The following is a 22,358-nucleotide window of genomic DNA, read 5'->3' as shown; positions in this document are numbered from 1 at the left end:
AAAATTACTTAAATCACAACTCCATTTATCTGCATTAACCAGGGGAGAAATGTCCCATGTGTTGATTGTAGAGAAAGTTACAGAAACTGACAAATAACTGCTGATAAATGCAGTGTTTGTTTTCAACACGGGGTGCTCCGAGTGCACAGAATGACAGCAGGGAAGAGAAAATGTTTCCAGAAGAAGAATACAGAATACATAAAGAATCATTCATTTGATAGTTTAAAAGATTTGGGTCAAAGTTGGACTCTTGTCTTGTAATACACTGACAGTCTGAGGGACCAGAAACATTTTTTTTGGAAAGTTGTAAAGCGAGGCTAAACCTTATGCATCACTTCATAAACCAGCAATGCTCTGCTTCCGTGCTAGTTTCAACAATGTACACATTAAAGTGTTCATGGTGGTTCTAACAGCAAGTTGTGCAAAGCCTGGAAGACGCTGTGTATGCTAATGACTTTGATAAATGCCCTTAAGTGATGTCACTTGAGTCAGCAGGATCTGCAGAGGTCAAAAAATAGAGTTGGCTGGAATCAAGATTTTTTTTAAATGCAGGAAGCTGATGGCCTAGCGGTGTGGTTGCACCCAATGTACAGAGGCTATAGTCTCGGTTCAACTCCGATCTCTGGCTCCTTTCCCACAGGTCATTCCCCACTCTATCCACTGTCAAAATAATTCAATTAATTTTGAAAATGATAACAAATAAATCTATTTTTTTAAATGAGTTTATCCTCTGGAGCAGGCAGCTTGTATCTGCACAGAACTTAATTAGCATAACACCTGAATCTCTAACAGAATTGTTGCTGATCATGTTGCATTGTGGGTAATGTAGGCACCAGGCTTTGTAGTGACAAAAATGTGTGTGTATCACAGGATGTGGGATGTAAAATGTTTTCCTACATCCTTCTACTTTTTGGTCTCTAACATGTGACTTTCAGAGTAAGACGTCCAGTAGATGTCAAACTACAACAACAGTGTCACAAACCAAAACAACGATGTTCCTTCAGGACACCACCTCCATTCCTCTCCCGCTGCTCCTTTAGTGTCCCGACCGAGTTCAGCCATTTCTACACCTGATCTCCACTCGGACACCAAAGTTAGTTCGCTTCTTCTGTGTTTGAAGTATTTTACACCAAAACAAAAGTCTTATCCTCGGTTTGGAAAGTCTTTTGGTTCTTCTCAAAATATATTCCATACTCCGCTATTAAGTCCCTATAGTAACAGGGTACTTAAGTGGGCGGGGCCGTCTCTCTTCCTACACGTGTTGGCTAACGTTTGGACAGTAAGGGACTCAGTTGAATTGCAACATGTCCGCGTCTTTGCGTCAGACATTCAAAGACAAAAGCGTCTGAAGGTTTAGTACCAGCAGGGGGCGATAATGAAACGTGACCTGACGCGGTGTCCTGCACTTTTATCTGCAGCTCTTTTACTGAGCCGGTGGAGAACACAAGAGTCACAACATCGATGTCATATTTAATCTCTCTTTTTTTTTTTTTTTTTATATAACTGATTTGACAAGGGAAGGCTGAGATGAAACATAAAAATAGAGTAATATGAGATAAAAGAACATCCCCCTGTTAGAATTCCCTCTTCAGCAGCAGTGAAATGAGAAAATCCCTTCTTTGGCATGCCGATGTGTGTCGGCTTTTTCTCCAGCTTTGCAACCGAGACATGAAAAAGAAACTTACTAGAATGAAAGAAAACATTATAAGATTGATTCTGACGGTGTGAGATTTAGTATTTAAGCTGCAGCTATCGCTGAGTCAGCACCTCGTATGTTTCAGCAGGTTCTCACCTTGCTGCGGAGTTTGACCGTTTCTTCATCAAAACTGTGAAAAAACCTGAAAACATGTCGGCTTCTTTGTTGCCTCCATGTGAAGTCCCGACTGAGTCAGAGTGTCACAGGTGTCCCGCATGAAGCGACACACGACCTGAGAAGATTAAACTGAAATAATCCGGCTTGTATAGAAAGTAAAAAACAAACATACTGTATGGTGCAGATGTTTGTGTACAAGAAAATGAGCTTTTAGCCATTAGTGCGCGTTGCTCCAGCTGCTGCAGGGGATGAAACAGGTTTCAGATGCATTAACAGGGATATGGGTCATTTCAAATTAGCATGAGCTGCAACAGAACAAATATTTTCACAACAGCTAACTCTCTTTACAAGTCAATTATCAGTAACTCCAGGCTCTTCAGGTGCTCTTCTTTGTAAGATGTTAAACAGATGACTGAACGTTCTCATGCTTCAGAATTTAAATGTTTAACAAACTTTAGAGGTGTGGGAGATGATTGCAGTTTTAGCTTTTGTTGCTCAAATCCAGAGAATGGATGTAAGGCTCAATCCTCTTGGACAAAAAGATATAATGCATAAGAGACTTTTCTTTTCTATACTGTTCCAACTGTGCAGTGCTACTCCCAAAGTTACTCACACATTAAACTAATATTCCAGCTCTCAGCCTGTCGTTAGGTTGACTGAAAGTTAGACTGAGACAGGATTTCCTGCACGGCGCTCGCTGCCGATGATTTAAACACGTTGATATCTCATTAAAAAGTCAGATTTCTGGGGCGACAGTGGCCGAGTGGTTAGGGTGAGCGCCCCATGTACAGAGGATGATGTAGTCCTCGAAGCGGACGGCCCGGGTCCAAATCCAACCTGAGGTCTACCTTCCAGCAGGCCATTCTGGATTATATCAATTCAAATCTTAACATTATTGTATTGTCGTTTTTTATCCTACTACAATTTTAAATATTCTTCTCCCATGTATTAATTTTAATATCTTGTTGCTTTTATGTGTCGTATTTTATTTTATTTTATTTTTATACATATTTTTTAATTGTTATTGTTGTGCATTAGTCTCTCAATGATTTTATAAACTACTTTTTTTGTCAATAACCTTTCTGCACTCTTGTAAAGCACTTTGAACTACAATTTAAATTTGTCTAAAAGGTGCTGTATAAATAAAGTTTGATTGACTGATGATTGATTCCCCACTCTCTCCGTCCCTTGTTTCCCACTCTATCCACTGTCTTATCTCTTAATTAAGGCGTAAAAAGCCCCTCCCCCAAAACAAAAAACAAAAAAAAGGATTACTTTTATTTGCATGTTGTGCTCCAGTGATTCGATGTTTATGATCTTTAGTTTTGTATCTATATATGTTGTTATACACTGGAGGACAACATCCATTTTTTAACATCATTTCTTCAATTCTACATTCTTATAATTTCTCCATACAGCGACAGTAAAGTGACCTTACTTCCCTCCAGGGTCATTTAAGATCTCAAATTTCAGCTTCAGAGGAAAGGCATCAGGCAAAGATAATAACTGATGAAGAGCAGAGGTGTTCTTCAAAGTCTTTAAAAAATCTATTCAGTGCACCTCGAGTGAAATGATCAACACACAGACGAGTAATTAAAACTATTCTTATAAACTTTTGCGCTATTTTTTAACTGTTCTGATCTATTGAAGAGAGAATATCTTCAGTTTATTATTATACTTTTGTTTAAAAATACCATCTTTGACACTTTTCACTACTTTTATGATGTTTAATTAAATGAGATATAATCTGCAGGCTGCTCAGAGAATATGCTCACTGCAAGATGTGTTCATCATATTAGGGTGCAATGACATTTTGTGCATGCATGCGTTTTCTTCACCAAGCTGTTCCCTGACCAGGACGTCGGACAGGTGAATAGGTAGCTGCCTTCTTTGTATAACCTTTAAAAGGTAGCCATCTTCTTTGTTTAACCTTTAAAAGCAGGGTCGGTATAATTCTGCAAAAACAAGCAGGATTTGAAGAGTAACATCTCCTCGGGGCTCAGTCTAAAACCCATCCTCTCCCCTCTGGGATCCTTCAAACACATGCACGAGCACCGCCAGATCGCAACTGATCCGTAACCGAGCAGAGACAAGACCTCAGCGCATCGCCTTCAACTTCAACCACAGTACTTCCTGTCTCATGCAGCCCTATGAAAACACCTCAGCATGTCAACATGTTTGCATTGACTAAATGTACGTTTAACATGTTTATGTAAACTTTCTCCCCTTGATGTTTGCAGGACACAACGCCCCTAACACCCGCTTTAACAAACCGCTACTGTCCCTTTAAATGATTTTCAATCTGTGTGTGTTTTAAAGATTTCTTTTTGGGCTTTTTGTGCCTTTTTTTTTTAATGGATAGGACAGTGGACAGAGTCGGAAATCAGGGAGAGAGAGAGTGGGGAATGACGTGCAGGAAAGGAGCCACAGGTGGGATGTGAACCCGGGCCCACCCGCTTGAGAGGACAGCCTCCATATATGGGGCGTGCGCACCAACCACCGCACCACCAGCGCCCCAATCTGTGTGTGTTTTTGTAGTTATGACATTTTTTTTTTTTTTGAGAAAAGCTCAGAAAATACTCTAAAGGTGACGCATTTATGTTTGTAGACCATAAAAAATCAGGAGTTCTTCATATTCAGTGATGCCATTCAAACTTTAGGATTACTACATAAAAAACTGGTACTATAGCTTTAAATCTTTTTCAGTGTTAGTGCTATAAAAACAGTAAAATATATAATTTTTACCAGCATTTAAATTATATGAATGAGCATATTTTGAGTGATAATTAAAAATATGATTACTTTAGATGCTGCTTTGTACCATTAATTATTAAGAAATTGATAGAAAGTCTGACTTAGAACAGAGTTAGAATACTGTGATAACTACAGACATGTTTTATTTATACAGATTAATTTGTCATATTTCTATGATTTAGGATTTTATTACAACTGAAGACTTGATCCAAAATTAAACTTAAAAATCTCTACATGTAAACCAACTCCATTACAGTTTCATTTCTTTGCCTTTTTTTGTTTCATTAAATGTGAACAAATAGTGAATTCACAATCTTTAACTGTTGTATTGAACTAATTTGGGTGATTTTCACTTCAGATTCATACATTTTTTCTTGTATTGTTTGTGTTCCTGCATGATTTATATGAAGAGGTACAGTTTGTTAAAATGTGAGACAGAGACAAAAACAAAGAAGATAAAGTTCCTTGTTAGAAATAAATAAATTCCTTTTGTATTGAACTAATTTGGGTGATTTTCCCTTCAGATTTCTGCATTTTTCTTGAGGACTGTCATTTTTTTTCTTGTATTGTTTGTGTTCCTGCATGACTTATATGAAGAGGTACAGTTTGTTAAAATGTGAGACAGAGACAAAAACAAAAGAAGAGAAATAAATACATTACTTTTGTATTTTCCAAACAAACACACAGCAGCAGCCTGTATAACTCAAAACACAGGTGAACTTCAACCTGCTCTGACTGAACTGGATCAGGACTCACCTGCTGTTTCTCCGTGGGCTCCTTCCCGATGGCGGACACTTTGGGTGCCGGTGCCCTCTCGCACGTGCATCCCTCCAGCAGGTATATCCCGGATGGCCTCGTGCTCTGCTCGTTCTCGAAGTAGAAGAGCACGTTCTGGTGGAGCGCGAAGTACTTCTCGGTCCAGCGGCTGTTCTCGGTGGTCTTCTTGCTCAGGAAGCCGCGCTTCGTGCCCTCTTTACGCGCGACCACCGACAGATACAGCGCGTGGCCCTCATTGTACCGCACGCCCTTTTGCATTTTTTTTAAATAGTTTTTTAAAATTTTGGAGCCAAGTACAACACTCACCGGAGGCGTCTCATCACATCTCGTTTCAGGCTGTCAGCGCCGTTCTTTTTTAGCGGAGGGATACAGCAGAGAAAGCGGTTCGCATGGGGAAGGTAATCCGGGTTTACCATGGTAGGAAAAGTTGGAGATTCCGCGGCGCAGAACAGCATCACATTGGGTTTTTTTTTTTTAAGTGGGCAAGCAGCGGAGAGGGAAAACACACACACCTCACCAACACCTTTCCATCCTCCCTAACTTTCTTTTTTCCCTAAAGAGTTACCGTGCGCTCGGCTTTTCGTCCCGTCAGCAGCGCGCAAAAAAAACAAAACAGAAATAGATTGGAGGGAAGAACAGACGGTGAAAACAGAATCACGACGGAGATCAGTGCTAATCGGCTTTGACACCAACTTAAAGAGACAGGTCTCTGCTGTCCCACCGCGCCGAGCTGGAGCGCAGCCTGCACCAGAGTGTGTGGGGCCAAAAATGAAACGGTGCGACCAATCACACACGGGGAGGAGTGATGCGCGCAGATAAGTGCCTTTCTTTTATTCAGCAGATTTAAAAACATGTTATTTACTTGTCTTAACGTGAGTCTTAAGGCAGGACATTTAGAAGTTAAACACATTGTATAAACAGGTCACATGTCTTTTGGGGTATTTGCATACTTTTTTCACTTTCTTTTGCACAACAGCTGTGGGGGAATACAGGGTAAATACTACACTACTATATATATATATATATATATATATATATATATATATATATATATATATACACTTCATTCAAAGACGTACATAATTATCCAGATAAAAGGAGCAGTGAAAACATTCAGGGCTCAGCTTTAGAAACACTATTTAGGACAAATTAAATTGAATTAAACGATTTTTTTTTTTTACACATTTTGTGGTCAACATCAGTGGTTCTCAAAGTGGGGTTCAGGACCCCCAGAGGGTCGCAAGTCACCAAGAGTCGGGTCGTAAGATGCCTTCCAAAAAAACAAACAAATTTTCAATAATTTGTATAATTCATCAATATTTGACCTAAGACCACTTAAAAAAAAAACAACCTACTGAAAACAAGACACCCAAAAATAGGATACCAGGTGTCTCCAGCCCAGACTAAAACAACAAAACCCAACAATCTAAACATGCATTATTTGTTATATTTACATTTATTTAACCAGGAGAACCTCATTGAGATTGCACGAGTGTCCTGGCCAAGAGGGGACAGCAGCACAACAAAGAGTTACGGACATAAAACAAAGAGTAATTACAAACACAGATCAACATTTCCTGAGTCACAGAGCAGAAAGTCATCAGTCAAAGCATCTACAACCTGAAGCATCTTCCTCACACACCTTCAATCTACCTTTAAAATGATTTCAAGAGACAAGCTCCCCCGGATCACAGGTCATCCTGCGGGAGATTCCAGGCCGCCGGAGCAGCGTACCTGAAACTCCTTTTCCCCATTTCAAGACGCTCTTTGGGAACAGATAACAACAACACAAAGTTTTGTGACCGGGTTGCAGAGCGAAGACTTTTCACATGAATACAGTTACACAAGTACGCGGGAAGCAGGTTAAGTAAAGCCTTTATAAATAAGGACATGCCAATGAGTTTGTCTACGCTGAGACAATGCAGGCCAGCCGACTCGCTCACACAGAGGACAATGATGAGTCAGGGCCCTGAGATTTCTTATAAATCTCAACGCACCATGATATACAGTATCCAGAGAGTATAATGATATGATAATTGTGAAAAGAAGGAAGGAAAACACCAGAGAGCAAAAGAGCTTCTCGCCTTCTGCCAAGACTTCACCATGCCACTCCAAATGGCCTGTTAGCATTTAGCAGAAAATCTCCTTAAAACATGACAAAAAGTTTGCATAGAAGCACAATGTAGGTTCAGAGCTTTAAAACAGCCACTTTCCAACCATGACGGTCTGATTCATGATTTATCGAAACAGCACAAATTGTCAGTATATTAACGGTCTGATTGATCGGTGTTGTCATATCACTGAGTTTGCAGCTTACACTTTTACTTCACAACAAAAGGATATTCTCAGCTACGACACAAACTCAAATATCTTAACTTCTAACTTCTCGTTCTGCAGAACTTTTGATGTTACAGAAATGTTTTCTCACTTATTCAAACTCATTTGAAAGCAGAAGTTTCTATTTTTGAAACTTGCCGTTCCGCTCCAGAGGACGTGTGTGTTTGTTTTCAAACTGTCATTCAGCCTGAAAGCACAAACAGATGTTGTGCTGCTTAAGTAGACAGTGTGTGTGTGTGTGTGTGTGTGTGTGTGTGTGTGTGTGTGTGTGCACTGTGAGGCAGATGTTATGCGTATGTGTGTGAATAAATGTGTGTGTGTGTTTTTTTTTTTTTTAAAGCTTAGCTGCCTCACAGTTTGCCTTTCACTCCTGCACACACAGACTGTGATGATGTAGCAGGGTTGTGGTGTGTGTGTGTGTGTGTGTGTGTGTGTGTGTGTGTGTGTGTGTGTGCCGCCCCCCCCCCCCCACCCTACAGTGTCAGAGTGAGGTGAAGGTCGTGCTGCGTTCAGGCTCCACACATTTGCAACACCTATGCAGCAGCCTGTGGACATCATGTAATAGATAATAAGACATGTAGCCCACAGAGGAACTCCATGAGAAGACACAATGTGACTCACAGACGCTGCGGTTCTAATCTGTGAGCTGCAGCTTACGCTTCACTGTGATCAAGACTGATCCCGCTCCGCACACAGAGAAATACTCATCAACTAAAGTATTAGGATGAACGCGTTCTTCGTTTCAGTCTTCTCTACTTCTACTTTTTGTTTCTACTCAACTAAAACCAAAGGGCCAAAAAAATGTAGTTTTTTCTAATTTTTTAAGATGTGTTTTTGGGCTTTTTGTGCCTTTAATGGAGAGATAGGACAGAGGATAGAGTCAGAAATCAGGGAGAGAGAGAGAGATAGTGGGGAATGACATGCAGGAAAGGAGCCAAAGGTGGGATTTGATCTTGAGCCGCCCGCTTGGAGGACCATCGCCTCCATACATGGGGCGCGCACTAACCACTGCACCACCCTACAATTTGTCTCCCTCACTGAGAGTTTTGCATACAAAGCATGGAGGCTTATATCTCCATGCACTGTTATTGCACATTTGCACACATCACCATTGCACTTTGTTGTGATCCAGGGTTTTGTTCCTAAACACGCCCATCTCGTCTTAGACGTCGTGATCCGGCCATTAACTCATGGCGTGGATTAACCTCTTCCTGCCGTATCCTGACAGCTTTACAGTCCACGTCTGATGTTGTCATGCAAACAGTGAAATGCTGACAAATGAAAAAGTCTCATTGTGGGTTTAATATGATGAGGGGAGAGAGAGAGAGAGAGAGAGAGAGAGAGAGAGAGAGAGAGAGAGAGAGAGAGAGAGAGAGAAACAATCCCTGTGAGGTCAGTGGAGAGGGCAAGGACACATTGCATCACAGCCAGGCACCAGACACACACACACACACACACACACACACACACACACACTGCCAATCAGACATCAGACAATCTGTACGCTTACATAGCCACACACCAACTGTCATAAATCACACACACACACACACACACACACACACACACACACACACTGCCAATCAGACATCAGACAATCTGTACGCTTACATAGCCACACACCAACTGTCATAAATCACACACACACACACTCCAGCTGCTCACTCTCGGAGCTGCAGAGGTGCACAGATTAGGACGAGAGGTATTTTGAATTGATGCTACTTTCACCAGACGTGATGGACCTAAAAGAGAGCTTAGCTAAGAGTCAGTTTTATACATTTTATTGGTTTGTATCAAAGAATACATTTTCTCCACAAGCTTAAATGTGTTTTTTAGTATGTTTTTGGATTTGAACCATATTGTCAGTGGCTTTAAAGCTGTAACATAGAATCATTGGCCACTAGGGGGCAGCGAACCTTTACACTACTATTATGTCAAATTTTTTTGTGGAAAACATACGAGCTGGCAGTTTTTAAACAATAAAAAAAAATAACTTCAAGATGCTTAAAAGCTCAGCTGATTGTAGCAGAATTAAATCTGGTCATTATTTGAGACATATTTTTTTAAAAGCCGAACAACTAATAAACTAATTTTCCATTAAAACCAAGTTGCAACCTCTGGTCTTAAAAAATGAAGCCAATGCGGTGCAAAGTGCAAAAATCCTGCAGTTCGTCGAATGTCCACTTGAGGCTGGCACATACATACAACAGGCCGGTACAAAAAACAAATCGGTCTGATTAGTTATTGTCATCACTGGCACACACTGTACGGAGGGTGAATTTTCTTAAACAGCTCCGTTTTCATTTTATGAACGATACATTTTATCTATAGTTAGACCCATAGCTGACATGATTGACAGGTGGGCGCGATGTAACGGTTCATCAAGAGGCTTAAAACCCGCCTCAGCTCCAGCTCTCAGCCTGTCGTTAGGTTGACTGAAAGTTAGGCTGAGACAGGATTTCCAGCATGGCGGCTGCTGCCGATGAGCCTCCAGAGCCCCCTGCAGGAACAGATGGCTGACGTCACTCAGGCTTCAAACATTAATATTTACAGTCTGTGGTTCTAATTATCATCACAACCAGCCTAAATATTGTCATCCTCATCACCATCATTAAGTGCGTAGGTGTTCATGTAAGAGCTGGGTTTTCAGTTTTTTGCTAAAAGTGCAAAGGGACTCAAATGGAGTTTGTAGTTCATTCCACCACCAGGGGGCGACAGAGAAGAAGAGTCTAGCTAAAGAACGTTAGAGAGAAACGTAAGAAATCCCCCTTTGCAGATGATTGATGCACAAAGATGAAGAATATGCTTCATATAGTTTTTTAAAGTCTGTACAGTTTAGATTATGAGGTCTGGGTATGACATGATGGGTGGTCCTATGGAGACATAAGGGGCTTTAAATATCAGCTCTCATCTGTAGATATAGCGTGCAAAGGATTATGGGGGATTAGTATCACTGTGTGTCAGCAACTCTAAGGATGTTTACTGTGCTTTAGTGCACAACATACATCACGATGTTTAAGTCTCTGAAATGCGAGACGAGCTAGTGAAGAGTTTTAATGATTGTTTAATTCACACTTCGTTTCCACAGCTGCTTCTGCATCTGTTACAGGATGCAACATTGTGTGCTGTTATTTTTAGAGAGCATCTACTGTGAAACAAAAGAGACACAACTCCTCCACATGAAACACGAGTTTGTGATCCTTTAGTGAAGTGGTGTGCAAATAAAGATTTTGTGTATTTACCACAGGGGGCTTTTAAAACAGAAATACATCTCTGAGTAGCACTTTCTTTGTCTCTCTTTGTTTTTGTTTTTGGCTGTTTTACAAAAATAGAGCTTCTGAAAAACAGCTGTTTTAAAGATGCAACGACTTGGAATGAAATATAGATTATTTGCTGTACCACCACCGGAGCTTTTCAGGTGACATTACAGGTGATGCCCTGCAGGATGCAGAAAAAATACACCCTCAAAATGTTGCTTTTACATGTACTTTAATTCTGCTTTAACCGCTCCCTGTAGTCCAGGTTTGGGCAGGTTGAGTCTGGGTGAAAGTCTGGGTAGACTTCTTTCAGGACTTCGTTACATTTCTTTCACAGTGTTTCATTTTCAAGGCTACTCGGTAAAAACTTTTCTTTCAAACATTGTTGAATATGTCAAAATAAATGCTGTTAATTAACATGTATAACAGATCTTTGTGTCTATGAAGCTGCATAGTGTATCTCCACACAGTGATCTAAATGTGAGTCTAAACAAACCTCTGTTACCTCTCTCTCTCTGTTCTGATGTAAATCTGTGAACAAGTACTCTCAGCTGGAAACCACAGACACCCACAGACTGTATGTTTAGCCTTCATGACTAACCAGGTACCTGCTTGATCGCCCTCTTAGAGGAAGAACACTTTGGTGTTTTTATTTGGGGGATTTTTCTTTTATCAGGCAGAGCAGAGAATTACAGGTCAGAGTGACATTCTGCTTTGTTGTTTTTCAATTCACACCGGGCAGACTGAAGACTGGAGTTTCTCCTTACTGTACACACATGAACATCATGGGGCATCTAACCCTGTCGTTTGTTTATTTGTCTGTATGTTTATGCAGACAAATTAGAAAACACTAGCGCTATACTCTGGTTAGCAAGAGTTAAATAAAGTTAAAGAAACAGAGAAGAGCTCATTCTTCTTCTGCAGATCTCTGAGTCTATCGGACATTATTCAGGGGTTATTTTTATATTGATGCATTAATGTTAGGTCAGCATTTTACTGTTGGAGCTGCTGCAGGTGGAGTCAATTTTAAATACTTAATACACAGTTGGATAGTTCAGTCCATTGGTTCCCAAGCTAGGGGTCAGGGCCCTTAAAGGGGTCATCAGAAAACCCTGAGGGGTCAGGAGCAGCAAAAAAAGGGAAAGCTACGTTGTGTTACAGTTTCTGGCTTTTCTCTAAACTTGTTATTTCAGTGAAATATATGTTCATTTGAACAGTTATCTATATAAAATATAATACAGAGGGGGAGTATGATGTTATTTCCACTCCTGAAACCTGATCAAAAAACCCAAACTTTTTGTTTTGCCGTAATAAATAAGATGTTTTTTAATCCACAGCTGAAAATAGTCCCCAAAACTTTTGCACACACATTACTGCTTTTAATGAGGAAAAATAAGAGATGTTTTAATAGACATCAAAAGTCCACAAACATCTACAATGACCGAACAAAATACTTCAGAATAAAACAGGACAGTAGGTGATTTTGGTTATTATATAATGCACCACAGAAAAAAGGTAATGATGCACCAGGTGTTTTCAGTTCCATAGCAAAAACATGCATTCAAAGTATAATTTACAGTTTGTTGCATGGTAGGAAAAATTTATTTCGCACCAAAAAATAATATTGCACAAGCAGAAAGAAAATTGCACGGGTAGAAAAATATATGGCACAAGTCGGAAATGTCCTCAATTCATGATGACTGGGATAAGCGGGAATATGCACTGGACAATGTATGACAAAACAAAAATGAAGGACCACAATAAAAACGACTTCTAAGGGCTGAAGCTTTGCATTAAAAATAGAAAATAACTTTACTAAAGTACAACAATCCAATGGGAAAAAAATGTCATCGTCATACGTCTGAGTAAGAAAATGCTGTGCTCTGCTGCCACCCTGTGGTCAATATATGAACTGCACACTGAGTTTGTAGTGTTTCTATGGCAACAGAAAGGGATGCAAACTGTGTACCTCGGTATGAACAATTAACAGCTGGCTTTGTATTCGTTTGGGCGGAGAACACGAAGACGAGTGTTTCTTACATTTCATGAAGTAAAACTGTTTACATAAAAAGACAATAACACCTTTTTTAGTTAAATCTTTAAAAAATAATTATATTTATTACCTTCACAGGATCCTATTTTAACATTTTACATCTCGTTTAATTCACAGGTGTTTTTATTTCCTTTTGTTATTATTGTTTTTTTAAGTTAAATTTACCTTCAATCAGAGGAATCATAATGTCATTTTACATGAATTTTTGATGTCATATTAATTTAAAAAAAAATCCATGCACAGGATCTTATTCAAACACAAAGGTGCATGAACACTCCCACACACACACACACACACACACACACACACACACACACACACACACACACACACACACAGAGAAAGAACAGTTCCTCTGCACAGTTACACCATGTGCCATCATCCCGCCTCCTTTGATGGTTGTTATGGCGATGTCATTGATAAGGTGGACAAAGTAATGTTCCTTCCTGCACGCGATGAATCAAAGCCCTGCGAGGCGGTGTGTTAATTAAAAGCTCCGTGGCTGAATCAGACCTGCGGGGTTGCCATAGAGCTTCACCTTTAACGTGCTCAGCGCCGTCTACCTGCCTGCTCTGCCTCCGTGTGACTCTCAGGAGCTCTGCTTGGGATGGATGAACTGTTACTCAGAGCTGCCTGACGACAAGCCTCCATCACTCTCTCGCTCTCTCCTTCTCGCTCTCTCTCTCTCTCTCTCTTTCTTTCTTTCTCTCTCATCATCACACACTTTGTCTGAGGAGGAAACACAATCCGAGAAGAAGAAAAAAAAAAAAGAAAACACCTTGACAACTGCTGCAGCTCTGACTAACACTGCATGGTCACAGCCAGTCGCAGCTCTGCAACAACAGGGAAGTAAATGTCTCCAAGAGAGGACTGAACCTGGCTGCAGGTGAGTGAGAAATTCATCCTCATTCTGTAACTTAATTTGTCTTTTTGGAACCTTTTTTTTTTAAATCAAATCTGACATAAAAATCAGACAAAAATGTATTTTTATTGCTGATTTTAAGTTTTTTTGGCGGCTTAACACATAATTTCTAACCACATTTTTCTGCATTTAATAATTGCAAAACCTCACATTTGTGTCTTTGAGAATGTGCTGCACAGCTCTGACATTCACTCACACTGTAACACAGGTGCACAGGTACACACACACACACACACACACACAGAGTGAGGTTAGTGTGCTCCTACAGAGGATGAGTGTCGAGCTCTTCAGGTGAAGTGGAGTTTTCTGTCCTTAATGTGCAGAACTCTTTGCAGACTGCAAGCAACAAAATGCTGCAGTAAAACGTACAAATCCATCAGAATGAAGAGTGTGTAACGAATGAATGAAAACCTTTATCGCCCCAGGGGGACTTTATCTTGCACCGGGAGAACGATAGCATAAAAGACAAAAGGCATCAACAACCATACTGGAAAGAAAAATCATTAAAGCGTTACATAATTTCATGTTAGGGATGTCAAGTAGCATGTTCAGTAAAGTGAAGAGGGCCAGGTTCAGACTGTATCATCAGAGCTTATTAATGGTACAAAGGATGAGATTCCTCTTTTTGTCCTCATCCTCCTGGGCATTCTATACCTGCACCCCAAAGTCAAGAGTAAGACCAAGACCAAAGGGGGTGCAGTAGGTCTGCTATGATCTTGTTCATGAGAATCAGGGTGTACCGGGCTTTCAGGTAACAAAGGCTTCGCATTTGCTTCCCAGTTATCTTTCTAATATAGTTGAACAATCATGCCCAGTTTGTTCTGATTTTGTACGGACAACGCTCCCCACCAACACACTCCTCTCCACAGTTATCAAGATATTGTTCTGAAGGGGAATCAAGAGCACGATATGTGAGTGAAACGATCAATTTCTGCAGGTTTGCATCCACTGGCAAGATGGAAATGTGTCTTTTTAATTGATTTAGCCTTCATTTTTACGGGTGCCTGATCTGAGTGCAGTACGATGATGCAAGTGTTATTACCACTTAATGCACCATAGATCTAAAACAGAAAGATCTGCATGGAGCTTGCACACATTGCATTTTTTCTCAACATCACAACCATAGAAATGTCAACACACAGGTGAAGCTAAATAGTCGCATTCAATCAACAAGAGCCAAAATCTGAGGCGTGTTGGACTTCAGAGTTTCTGTTTATGTAACTTACTTCTATTACGCCACATTTAAAGAGCTAAATTTTGCACTTTTACTACAATACTGTTCTCCAACAGATATATTCATGTTGCTAGACTAAGATTTAAAAACCTTTATGAGGGGATTTTTCTACCCGGATACATTGTTTAATGAAACCCTGCAAAACTAATCAGCAAATACTGTTTATGGGGATGTATCAATAATTATTTTTTAAAAGTTGTTTTGCATGTAACAATGTTTCTGCATACTAGGTACTATTGTCTTTTAAAGTAAATCACAATATTTGTTTATAAACTTGAGTTTTGCACATATTTAAGAGGTAGACTGTGGGGAAAAAAGCAACCTTAGAGGTACTTGAGTATTGTAGTTTTGACAACAGGCTGTGATTCAAGTTCACAAAAAGAATAGCAGCAACTGCACCTTCTCAACCGATTTGTTCGGGGTGTGCTGCAAATTAAATTTATATTAAAATCTGTGGTTAGACTGTCCTCCCCTTTGCTTTCATCAACTGGTTTAATCGCCTTCCATGAGGAGATAGAAAGATGTTTGAGCTCATTGTTAAGTTTGCCAGTCAACATAGGCATTTGTCTCAAATCTTTTCACAAGAGAGTCACAGCTAAGGCTTGAGACACACTAGAGAGAGTGTCCTCGGCAGCCTCTCTGGGGTGAATTTGAGCTCCTACCCTCCAGCAGGAGATTCAGATTATTTAAGGCAAAAAATCCAACAGGATGAAAAAATTATTTCATCACTCAAGCGATCAAAAAAACCTGACGTTTTGATAGTGACCGAGTGAGAAGCATTTAATTCTTCACGGCTGATGTTTGATGATGTTTTATTAGAACTGTTTCCTTTCTTATATTCCTGTTTTAATATATTGTAATGGTTCATAACTGTGTTTTTGTTTTCTGTGATTTATGGTTTTACTGGCTGCAAAGTAACATTTCCCCTCAGGGTCAATAAAGTTAAAGTCGAAAAGTCTGTGATTTAGAGCTAAATGCACAGGTCGGGATTCAAACCCTGGCAGTCTGCTTTGAGGACCGTGCATGGTCTCTGTACATGATGCGTGCCAAATAACCACTAGGCCCCCTGCGGTCCCTTTCTTAACATGTATTTATCGCTTTTCATACTTCCACATGATTGCACTTGCATAACATCAGAGAGTTGAGGAGCACACAGAAACCTGCTGAGTTCTGTAACAAAAGGTTTTGAATGAGTCAAAGACAGACCCTGGATCAGAACGCCACAGCGTGATTAAAGAACACCACCTCCACCTCGTCTGTCAAACACGGTGCAGGTGGTGTGTTTTTTTTTTTTTTTTTCTATCTGAACATGCGTGACTAAACAAGCTCTTTTGTAATCGGTGATGACGTCATCGCTGGTGTTAGCGGCAGGTTGAAGCAGAAACACATAACAGTGTGTGAATCTAAACTGGACATAATAAAGCAGTTTGTTCATTGGATGACTGATGTGTTAGACGATTCAGGATGTCGCCAATCATCCCCGGTCTGCAGCATTTTGGATGTTTGCAAAAAGGCTTCCATGTAAGACAGTCATCTTTAGTTCTTTATTGTGAGGAGGGAAAGAAGATGAAAATGAGACAGAAGTAGAGATCAACGATGAAATGCAGAGATGGGACAAAAGAGCCTCCTAAGGGAACGCGTCTAAGTCTGAAGTGAAAGCATCTGCAGAGTCTCTGCAGATTCAGGCTAAAAGCAGGGAGAGTGTTATGTGTTCAAATACTGCTGTGACACACTCAAGAGCACTCGTTTGAGATCTTTATCAAACCCCAAATAAGAGGAGTGAGTGCAAAAGTCTTATTTATCCTGCAACATGTCACATAAACTGTTGAAATGTGTCTGCACGGGAATGCAAAGCAAACGTGAGCTTGCATATTTGTGTGATTTCTAGCCAAACTTCAAGCAAGAAAGACATCTAAACGTCGTGTTAAATCTCTCTGTAAACTTGGACACATGCAGTCCATCTTATGTGGATTTGGACACCATCAAATTACAGCTTATTATAAATTCACTTATTATCCTGTATGTCTTACTGGCAACTCACTCGTAATAATTCCAGTGTACAAATAATGTTTCAAATGACATTTACTGCTTCTCTGCACCGTTTGTGGGTCCAAGCCAAATGGTTCCTATAAAAGATGTGAATCTGTAAAATTGTCTCAAATACATCAGTTATTTCCTCACTCTTCAAACATGAGGAAAATGTGCTTTTTTGGGAACTATTTTAAGTAAGGGATTGATCCACAGGTGATGCTCTTGTGAGGATGTATGCAGGTAAAATAATTCACAGTGTTTGTTCACGGTGATGTCACCAGTGCGACATTATAGGTATGACGTTTATGTGAGAGTTTTCAGAACAGTGGAGCTCTGCGGCACAGAGGAGAAAAGACACACCTTCAACACTTAAATATAAAAAAATATAGAAACAGCATCAGACTTGTCTTTTAACCTCATTGGAGTACTAAGCAGTGCATTGATTTGTCACTATGTGCAAACTGGAGCATTGCCAATAGCAACAGGTTACAAAAAAAAAAAATGCTGAATTATGTAGAGCGCTGATCATTATGTTTTTTTCCAGTTATGAAGAGCAGAATAAACTAACTGCATGGTGCAGTTAAACCTGTTTAGTGAAACATGCTGCAGACAAAAGCTTAAAGCACAGAGCACCTGGTGTATTTGTGCAACGTTTGATGGACAAGGCATGAATTTAAAACCTGTTACTGTCATTATTTTTAATGTAATTTAATATGTTTCTACCCAGCTGATTCTCTTAATGTTGCAACATACACAAAAACACTTTTCTCTCCTTTCATACATAAATCGTACGTAAATCTGTGCCTTTTTTTGTGGTCTCATGGTCTGTGACTCATGCAGGAAAATGTTATGTTACTGTCTGAGAGACAGCCAACTGCCACCTTATTTGGTCTAATAAAGAGAAGCAAGGACAAACAGTACAAAGGCTGATAGAAAGTGGCTGCCTGTGCTGGTTCTGCAGAGGACGAGTGAATGAAAAAGAACGCTGAATGGATCCTGTGTGCATGCAAAAAAAAAAGACAAGTGTTTCATATGTTCTGCTTTTTCGAACATCAAACTTCTTGTTTGACGTACAAGTACATTTACTGGTAGAAATTAAACAGGAATTAACACAAAAATCACAACAACATTCAACATAAGAAAGGAGCCATTACTCCAATCTCTCTTGCCTTTTCAGTTAAGCCACTGATAATATTGGTTGACTATTATCATGGAGAATTAAGCTAAGCTAAGTGTGTATCCTTGCAAAATCCTCCTGCTCATATTTATACATGTTCAAAATTAAATTCTATAAAGAGAATATAACCAAGGCAGCAGCTCTTTCGGTAGACTGAAATGCTTCCTTTTTATCGTAGTTTACATGCAACAAAAGACCGTATAAAATGAGACGTATCACCCATAGGTTTTTGAAAAGAGACTTTTGAAGCCAAGCAATGGCAGTTGCCATATTGGAAATGCCGTCTAAAACTAGCTTTCTGTCAACCTTCAGTTGTCCGAGACAAATTTATATCAAGGGAGACAAATAAAGAAACCTTGACCTTGACCTTGAACCTAAGCCTTGTGCATGGTCGTGCAATAGTGCCTTGCACGATTGAATGCACGCGACCAATGCAATCGTATTTTAACTGCTGCATTATGTTTTCTGTTCATCAGCAGGTTCTTCTGTTGATATAATGAATCTGTTGAACTACACACAGCATTGATATGAAGGCAAAAGTTTTCATTATAGTGTTGTATAGAATACAGCCAGCATCTAGTGGACACTTGAGGAACTGCAGGTTTATGGCAAGCACCTTGATCGAAATTTGACTGCAGTTCCTCAAGTGGCCACTTGAGGCTGGCTGCAAAAGCCATGGAAGTCACATACACACCCATCCAAAAGAGATCATTTTTACAGCAGAATAAACGTGTTTACAGCGTGGTTAAAAAAAACAATCTTGGTCTGAATAGCTCATTTCATCTGTCTTGATAATATTAGGGCTAATAGTTATTTATAATTCATTGTGTGGTTGAGCAGACTGACAGGTGTGCGCGTTGTAGCTACGTCAGGAGGCTCAAGGCCACCTCAGATCCACCTCTATGTCTGTTACTATGCAGACCAAAAGTCACATCTCCAATGTGGCTATGGCCACCGATAGGTTTCCAAAGTCCACATCGGAAACCATTGGGTGACTAACCTGAGACTACATCTATTCTTTAAACAGTATAGGCTTTGCATCCAATATGTTGTATTATTGCCACCTCCTGGTCTCACTTGTGTAAATTGATTTGTAAATTTATTGCACCTCAATGAGAGGATATAGTTAACCGGGAGTCCAAAGGCTTACATTGAGCAAAAATGGGAATGGAAAGAAAAGGATCAGGATCTCTGAAAGTGTTTTCTTATTTCCACAGAATCCAGTCTTACTTTATCTCCAAAACCACCAGCTTGGACCGAGAAGGATGGAGGGAGAAGGCTGTAATCCTGGAGTCGCCATGGACTCGGGGAACCCCTTGCTAAGAGCGGTATTCCTTCGTCGATTGAGACTCACACGGCTGCTCCTGGAGGGAGGAGCTTACATCAATGAGAGCGACAGTCAAGGACAGACGCCTCTCATGGTGGCCTGTAGAACCCAACATACCGACACCCAGAGCGCTAGCCGAGTAAAGCTGGTCCAGTTTCTTCTGGAAAAAGGAGCTGACCCAAACATCCAGGACAAAGAAGGTCGATCTGTGCTCATGCACGCCTGCAGGGAACAGGCCGGCCCGGACGTTGTTTCTTTGCTTCTTGCAAGCGGTGCCGATATTAGCCTCGAGGATCAGTCTGGGACATCTGCGTTGGTCCACGCAGTCATGGCCGGAGACTGGAAGGTTCTGAAACTGTTGCTAGACACGTGCAAGGCCAAGGGGAAGGAGGTGATCATCATAACGACCGACCAATTCCCATGTGGGGAACTTAAAGCCAAGCAGTACCTCAGCATGCCTCCTCATGATCCTGACAATCAAACAGACAAAACGACCTCTGCTCCTCCTACATCTCCCTCGGATGTTCAGCTCTTCACCTCCCCCCAGTGCCCCTCCTCTTCCTTGTGTCCCCCAAAGCCTATCTTCTCCTTTAAAGAATCAAAATCCTATGGTGTAAGCTCCCACCCATGTTCCCCTTCACGGTATCAAAGATGTGGCCAAGCGCCAACAAACGGCCTGCAGCAGCCTCTCCTGAGGTTAAACTCTGAGCCCTGGCTCAAAGTCCCTGCATCTCTGCTCGCCCATCAGCACAATACCGCTTTATCCTCAGAGGAAGGCAAAGACCTCAACCAAGGGGAAGACCTCTCTTTCAGAATTCCCAAACTGTACGAGGAAGGCAGCACCAATTCAGTAACCCATAGCTTCAGTTGGTATGAGGAACAATTTGAAAGGGACAAAGGAGTAAAAGGAGATGGAAAGAATGGATGTGCCAAAAAGAAGATGTCCCTGCCGGGTCTCCTATCATCTCACTCTGCCTCCCACCCGAACCTCCACTCTGGAAACCTTGGAACAGATTCAATCAGATCTTTGTCATCCTTTTCCGGCGGTAGGAACCTTGGCGCTCCACTTAAAGACATGGCCTCGTCGAGCCTTTACAGCATCATCCAGAGGCGTAAGCTTGGGGCAGACATCTACAGCTCCGACCCTCAGCTGGCTTTCGACATCCAAAATGTTCCCGAGGAGAACCAGAAGAGAGCGAAAGACCTTACCGATGCAAAGAGGCTGACCCCTTTACGCTGCTCCAGCACTGTGGGCTCCAGGGAGTCCTTGTCGTCCTTGGGGAAGAAACTGCTCTCCGGGTTTGAGCGCAGAGGGTCCGGAGCTTTCTTGTTGGACCACAGCTCCCAGTCCAAGCCTAGATCTCTACCACCTCTGGTGCTCAACTCCACCAACAACCCTGTTTGTAACGTGTACAACCTCGGCTCCAGTGGTGGAGGGGGTTTCTGTGAGAAAGGCTTGAAAAATTTCCTTCCCTCTGCTCCTCCTGGGCACCCAAAAGAGCTGACCAGGAGGATGCTGATGAGGAGACACTCCATTCAGACTGAGCAGTTTAAAACCACGGCCTAAAGGATGACAGAAAAGTTCATTAACATGTTTTAATGTGGTGTTCAATGTGATGTTGTGTCAGTGAAATCAATGAAGCAACCTAAAGAGGACGAGTACAAGAAAAAAGAAAATGTCTTATTTATGTGACGTACAAACAGCAGGTACTTGAGTGTATTTTGTGTTATGACTGTGCTTGTGACCCTTCTACGTCCAATACTGCCCTCAAGCTGCATTCTGATTTTTGGGCCACTAGGGGGCAGTGGAGCAAGCTAAAAATAAAACGTCCGACATTTTGGTTACGTCCCATTTCAGGGGCTGCATCCTTTGGAGGGCGGCTGGCTGTAAATATATAAAGGGACGAAGCCTGAGTGATACTGCAGTGGACTATGGAAGCCTGATGGTGGCGTATGTGTGACTTCTATGCTGACTCAAACTAAGTTTTGATCAATCAGAGTCACAAAAACAATCAGAAATACTATCAATTAATCTCCAGTGGGATAGAAGCAGGAAAGGAGCTGATGCCCACCTGTCAGTCAGATCAGCTACGCCCCCTTATTGTGCAGCTTTATGAATAACTATGAGGCTAATTATCACCAATATGGATGATTATTACACAAAATTCATCCTTGCACAATTTTTGAACGATACAGAAGTAAGCCTTGGTGAAAAAACATTCTGTAAACATGTTTTTTTGTTGTGTAAAAATGGACATTTTAAGATGGATGTTAATGGAGAATCCTTTTGCTTTTGGAGAAAAGTGTACACTCAAGGAACTGCAGTGTTTAGCACTTCTGCATTGGTGTTATTTCATGATGGTTAAAAGAGTTTGCAAATGCAAATTTAAGGGGACTTACACAATTGGTGGTATGTTTGTTAATTCTTTGGGGAACCGTCAGCGTTCATATATTACCTTTCGGTGACTTGTCTGCTAAAAAAAAAATCGAGCAGCGCAGCGCTCAAAAAAAAAAGAGAGAGAAAGGTACGCACACTGCTTTAAACAGGGCAACGTTTCGATCTACAAGAACGTCCTCAGGCAGCTCTACAGCCACTTTTTGAAGAGTTTAAAAACCCTGTTTTTTTTGCCCCCTAGTGGACAGCAAATGACATGCTTTGTATATTTCCAGCAAACA

General features: G+C 40.9%; 3 protein-coding genes across 7 annotated transcripts in view; 1 reads left to right on the top strand and 2 right to left on the bottom strand.

The window, feature by feature from the left end:
• The window catches only part of rasgrf2a (Ras protein-specific guanine nucleotide-releasing factor 2a), a 40,136-nt gene extending 34,277 nt beyond the window's left edge, over nt 1-5,859 (bottom strand). For 3 of the 4 annotated variants that reach the window (XM_061060702.1, XM_061060703.1, XM_061060705.1), the window contains exon 1: nt 5,324-5,858. In XM_061060702.1, coding sequence (XP_060916685.1) covers nt 5,324-5,602 — 279 coding nt within the window. In that variant the 5' untranslated portion in view covers nt 5,603-5,858. Of the gene's footprint in view, nt 1-5,323 lie in introns of all 4 variants that reach the window. The other variant, XM_061060704.1, reaches the window with a different exon arrangement.
• A 3,357-nt stretch (nt 5,860-9,216) lies between these two features.
• The window catches only part of pi4kaa (phosphatidylinositol 4-kinase, catalytic, alpha a), a 74,316-nt gene continuing 61,174 nt past the window's right edge, over nt 9,217-22,358 (bottom strand). For both annotated transcript variants that reach the window (XM_061060698.1, XM_061060700.1), the window contains exon 55: nt 9,217-9,257. The gene's annotated coding sequence lies outside the window, so the exon portion shown is untranslated. The remainder of the gene's footprint in view (nt 9,258-22,358) is intronic.
• ankrd34ba (ankyrin repeat domain 34Ba) lies at nt 13,270-21,259 on the top strand. Its single transcript, XM_061060717.1, has 2 exons — nt 13,270-13,877; nt 19,573-21,259. Exon 2 carries the CDS (start codon nt 19,621-19,623, stop codon nt 21,247-21,249), a length of 1,629 nt encoding a protein of 542 aa, XP_060916700.1. The 5' UTR covers nt 13,270-13,877; nt 19,573-19,620; the 3' UTR covers nt 21,250-21,259.

This window comes from Labrus mixtus, chromosome 17, assembly GCF_963584025.1.
Source record: "Labrus mixtus chromosome 17, fLabMix1.1, whole genome shotgun sequence".
Classification (NCBI taxonomy): Eukaryota; Metazoa; Chordata; class Actinopteri; order Labriformes; family Labridae; genus Labrus; species Labrus mixtus.
Note: the sequence above shows the minus strand (reverse complement) of the source record. Positions and strands in the feature narration are given on the sequence as shown.

Excerpts from the sequence above, each read along its gene's own strand:
- ankrd34ba (XM_061060717.1), top strand. The coding sequence starts at position 19,621 with ATGGAGGGAGAAGGCTGTAATCCTGGAGTCGCCATGGACTCGGGGAAC.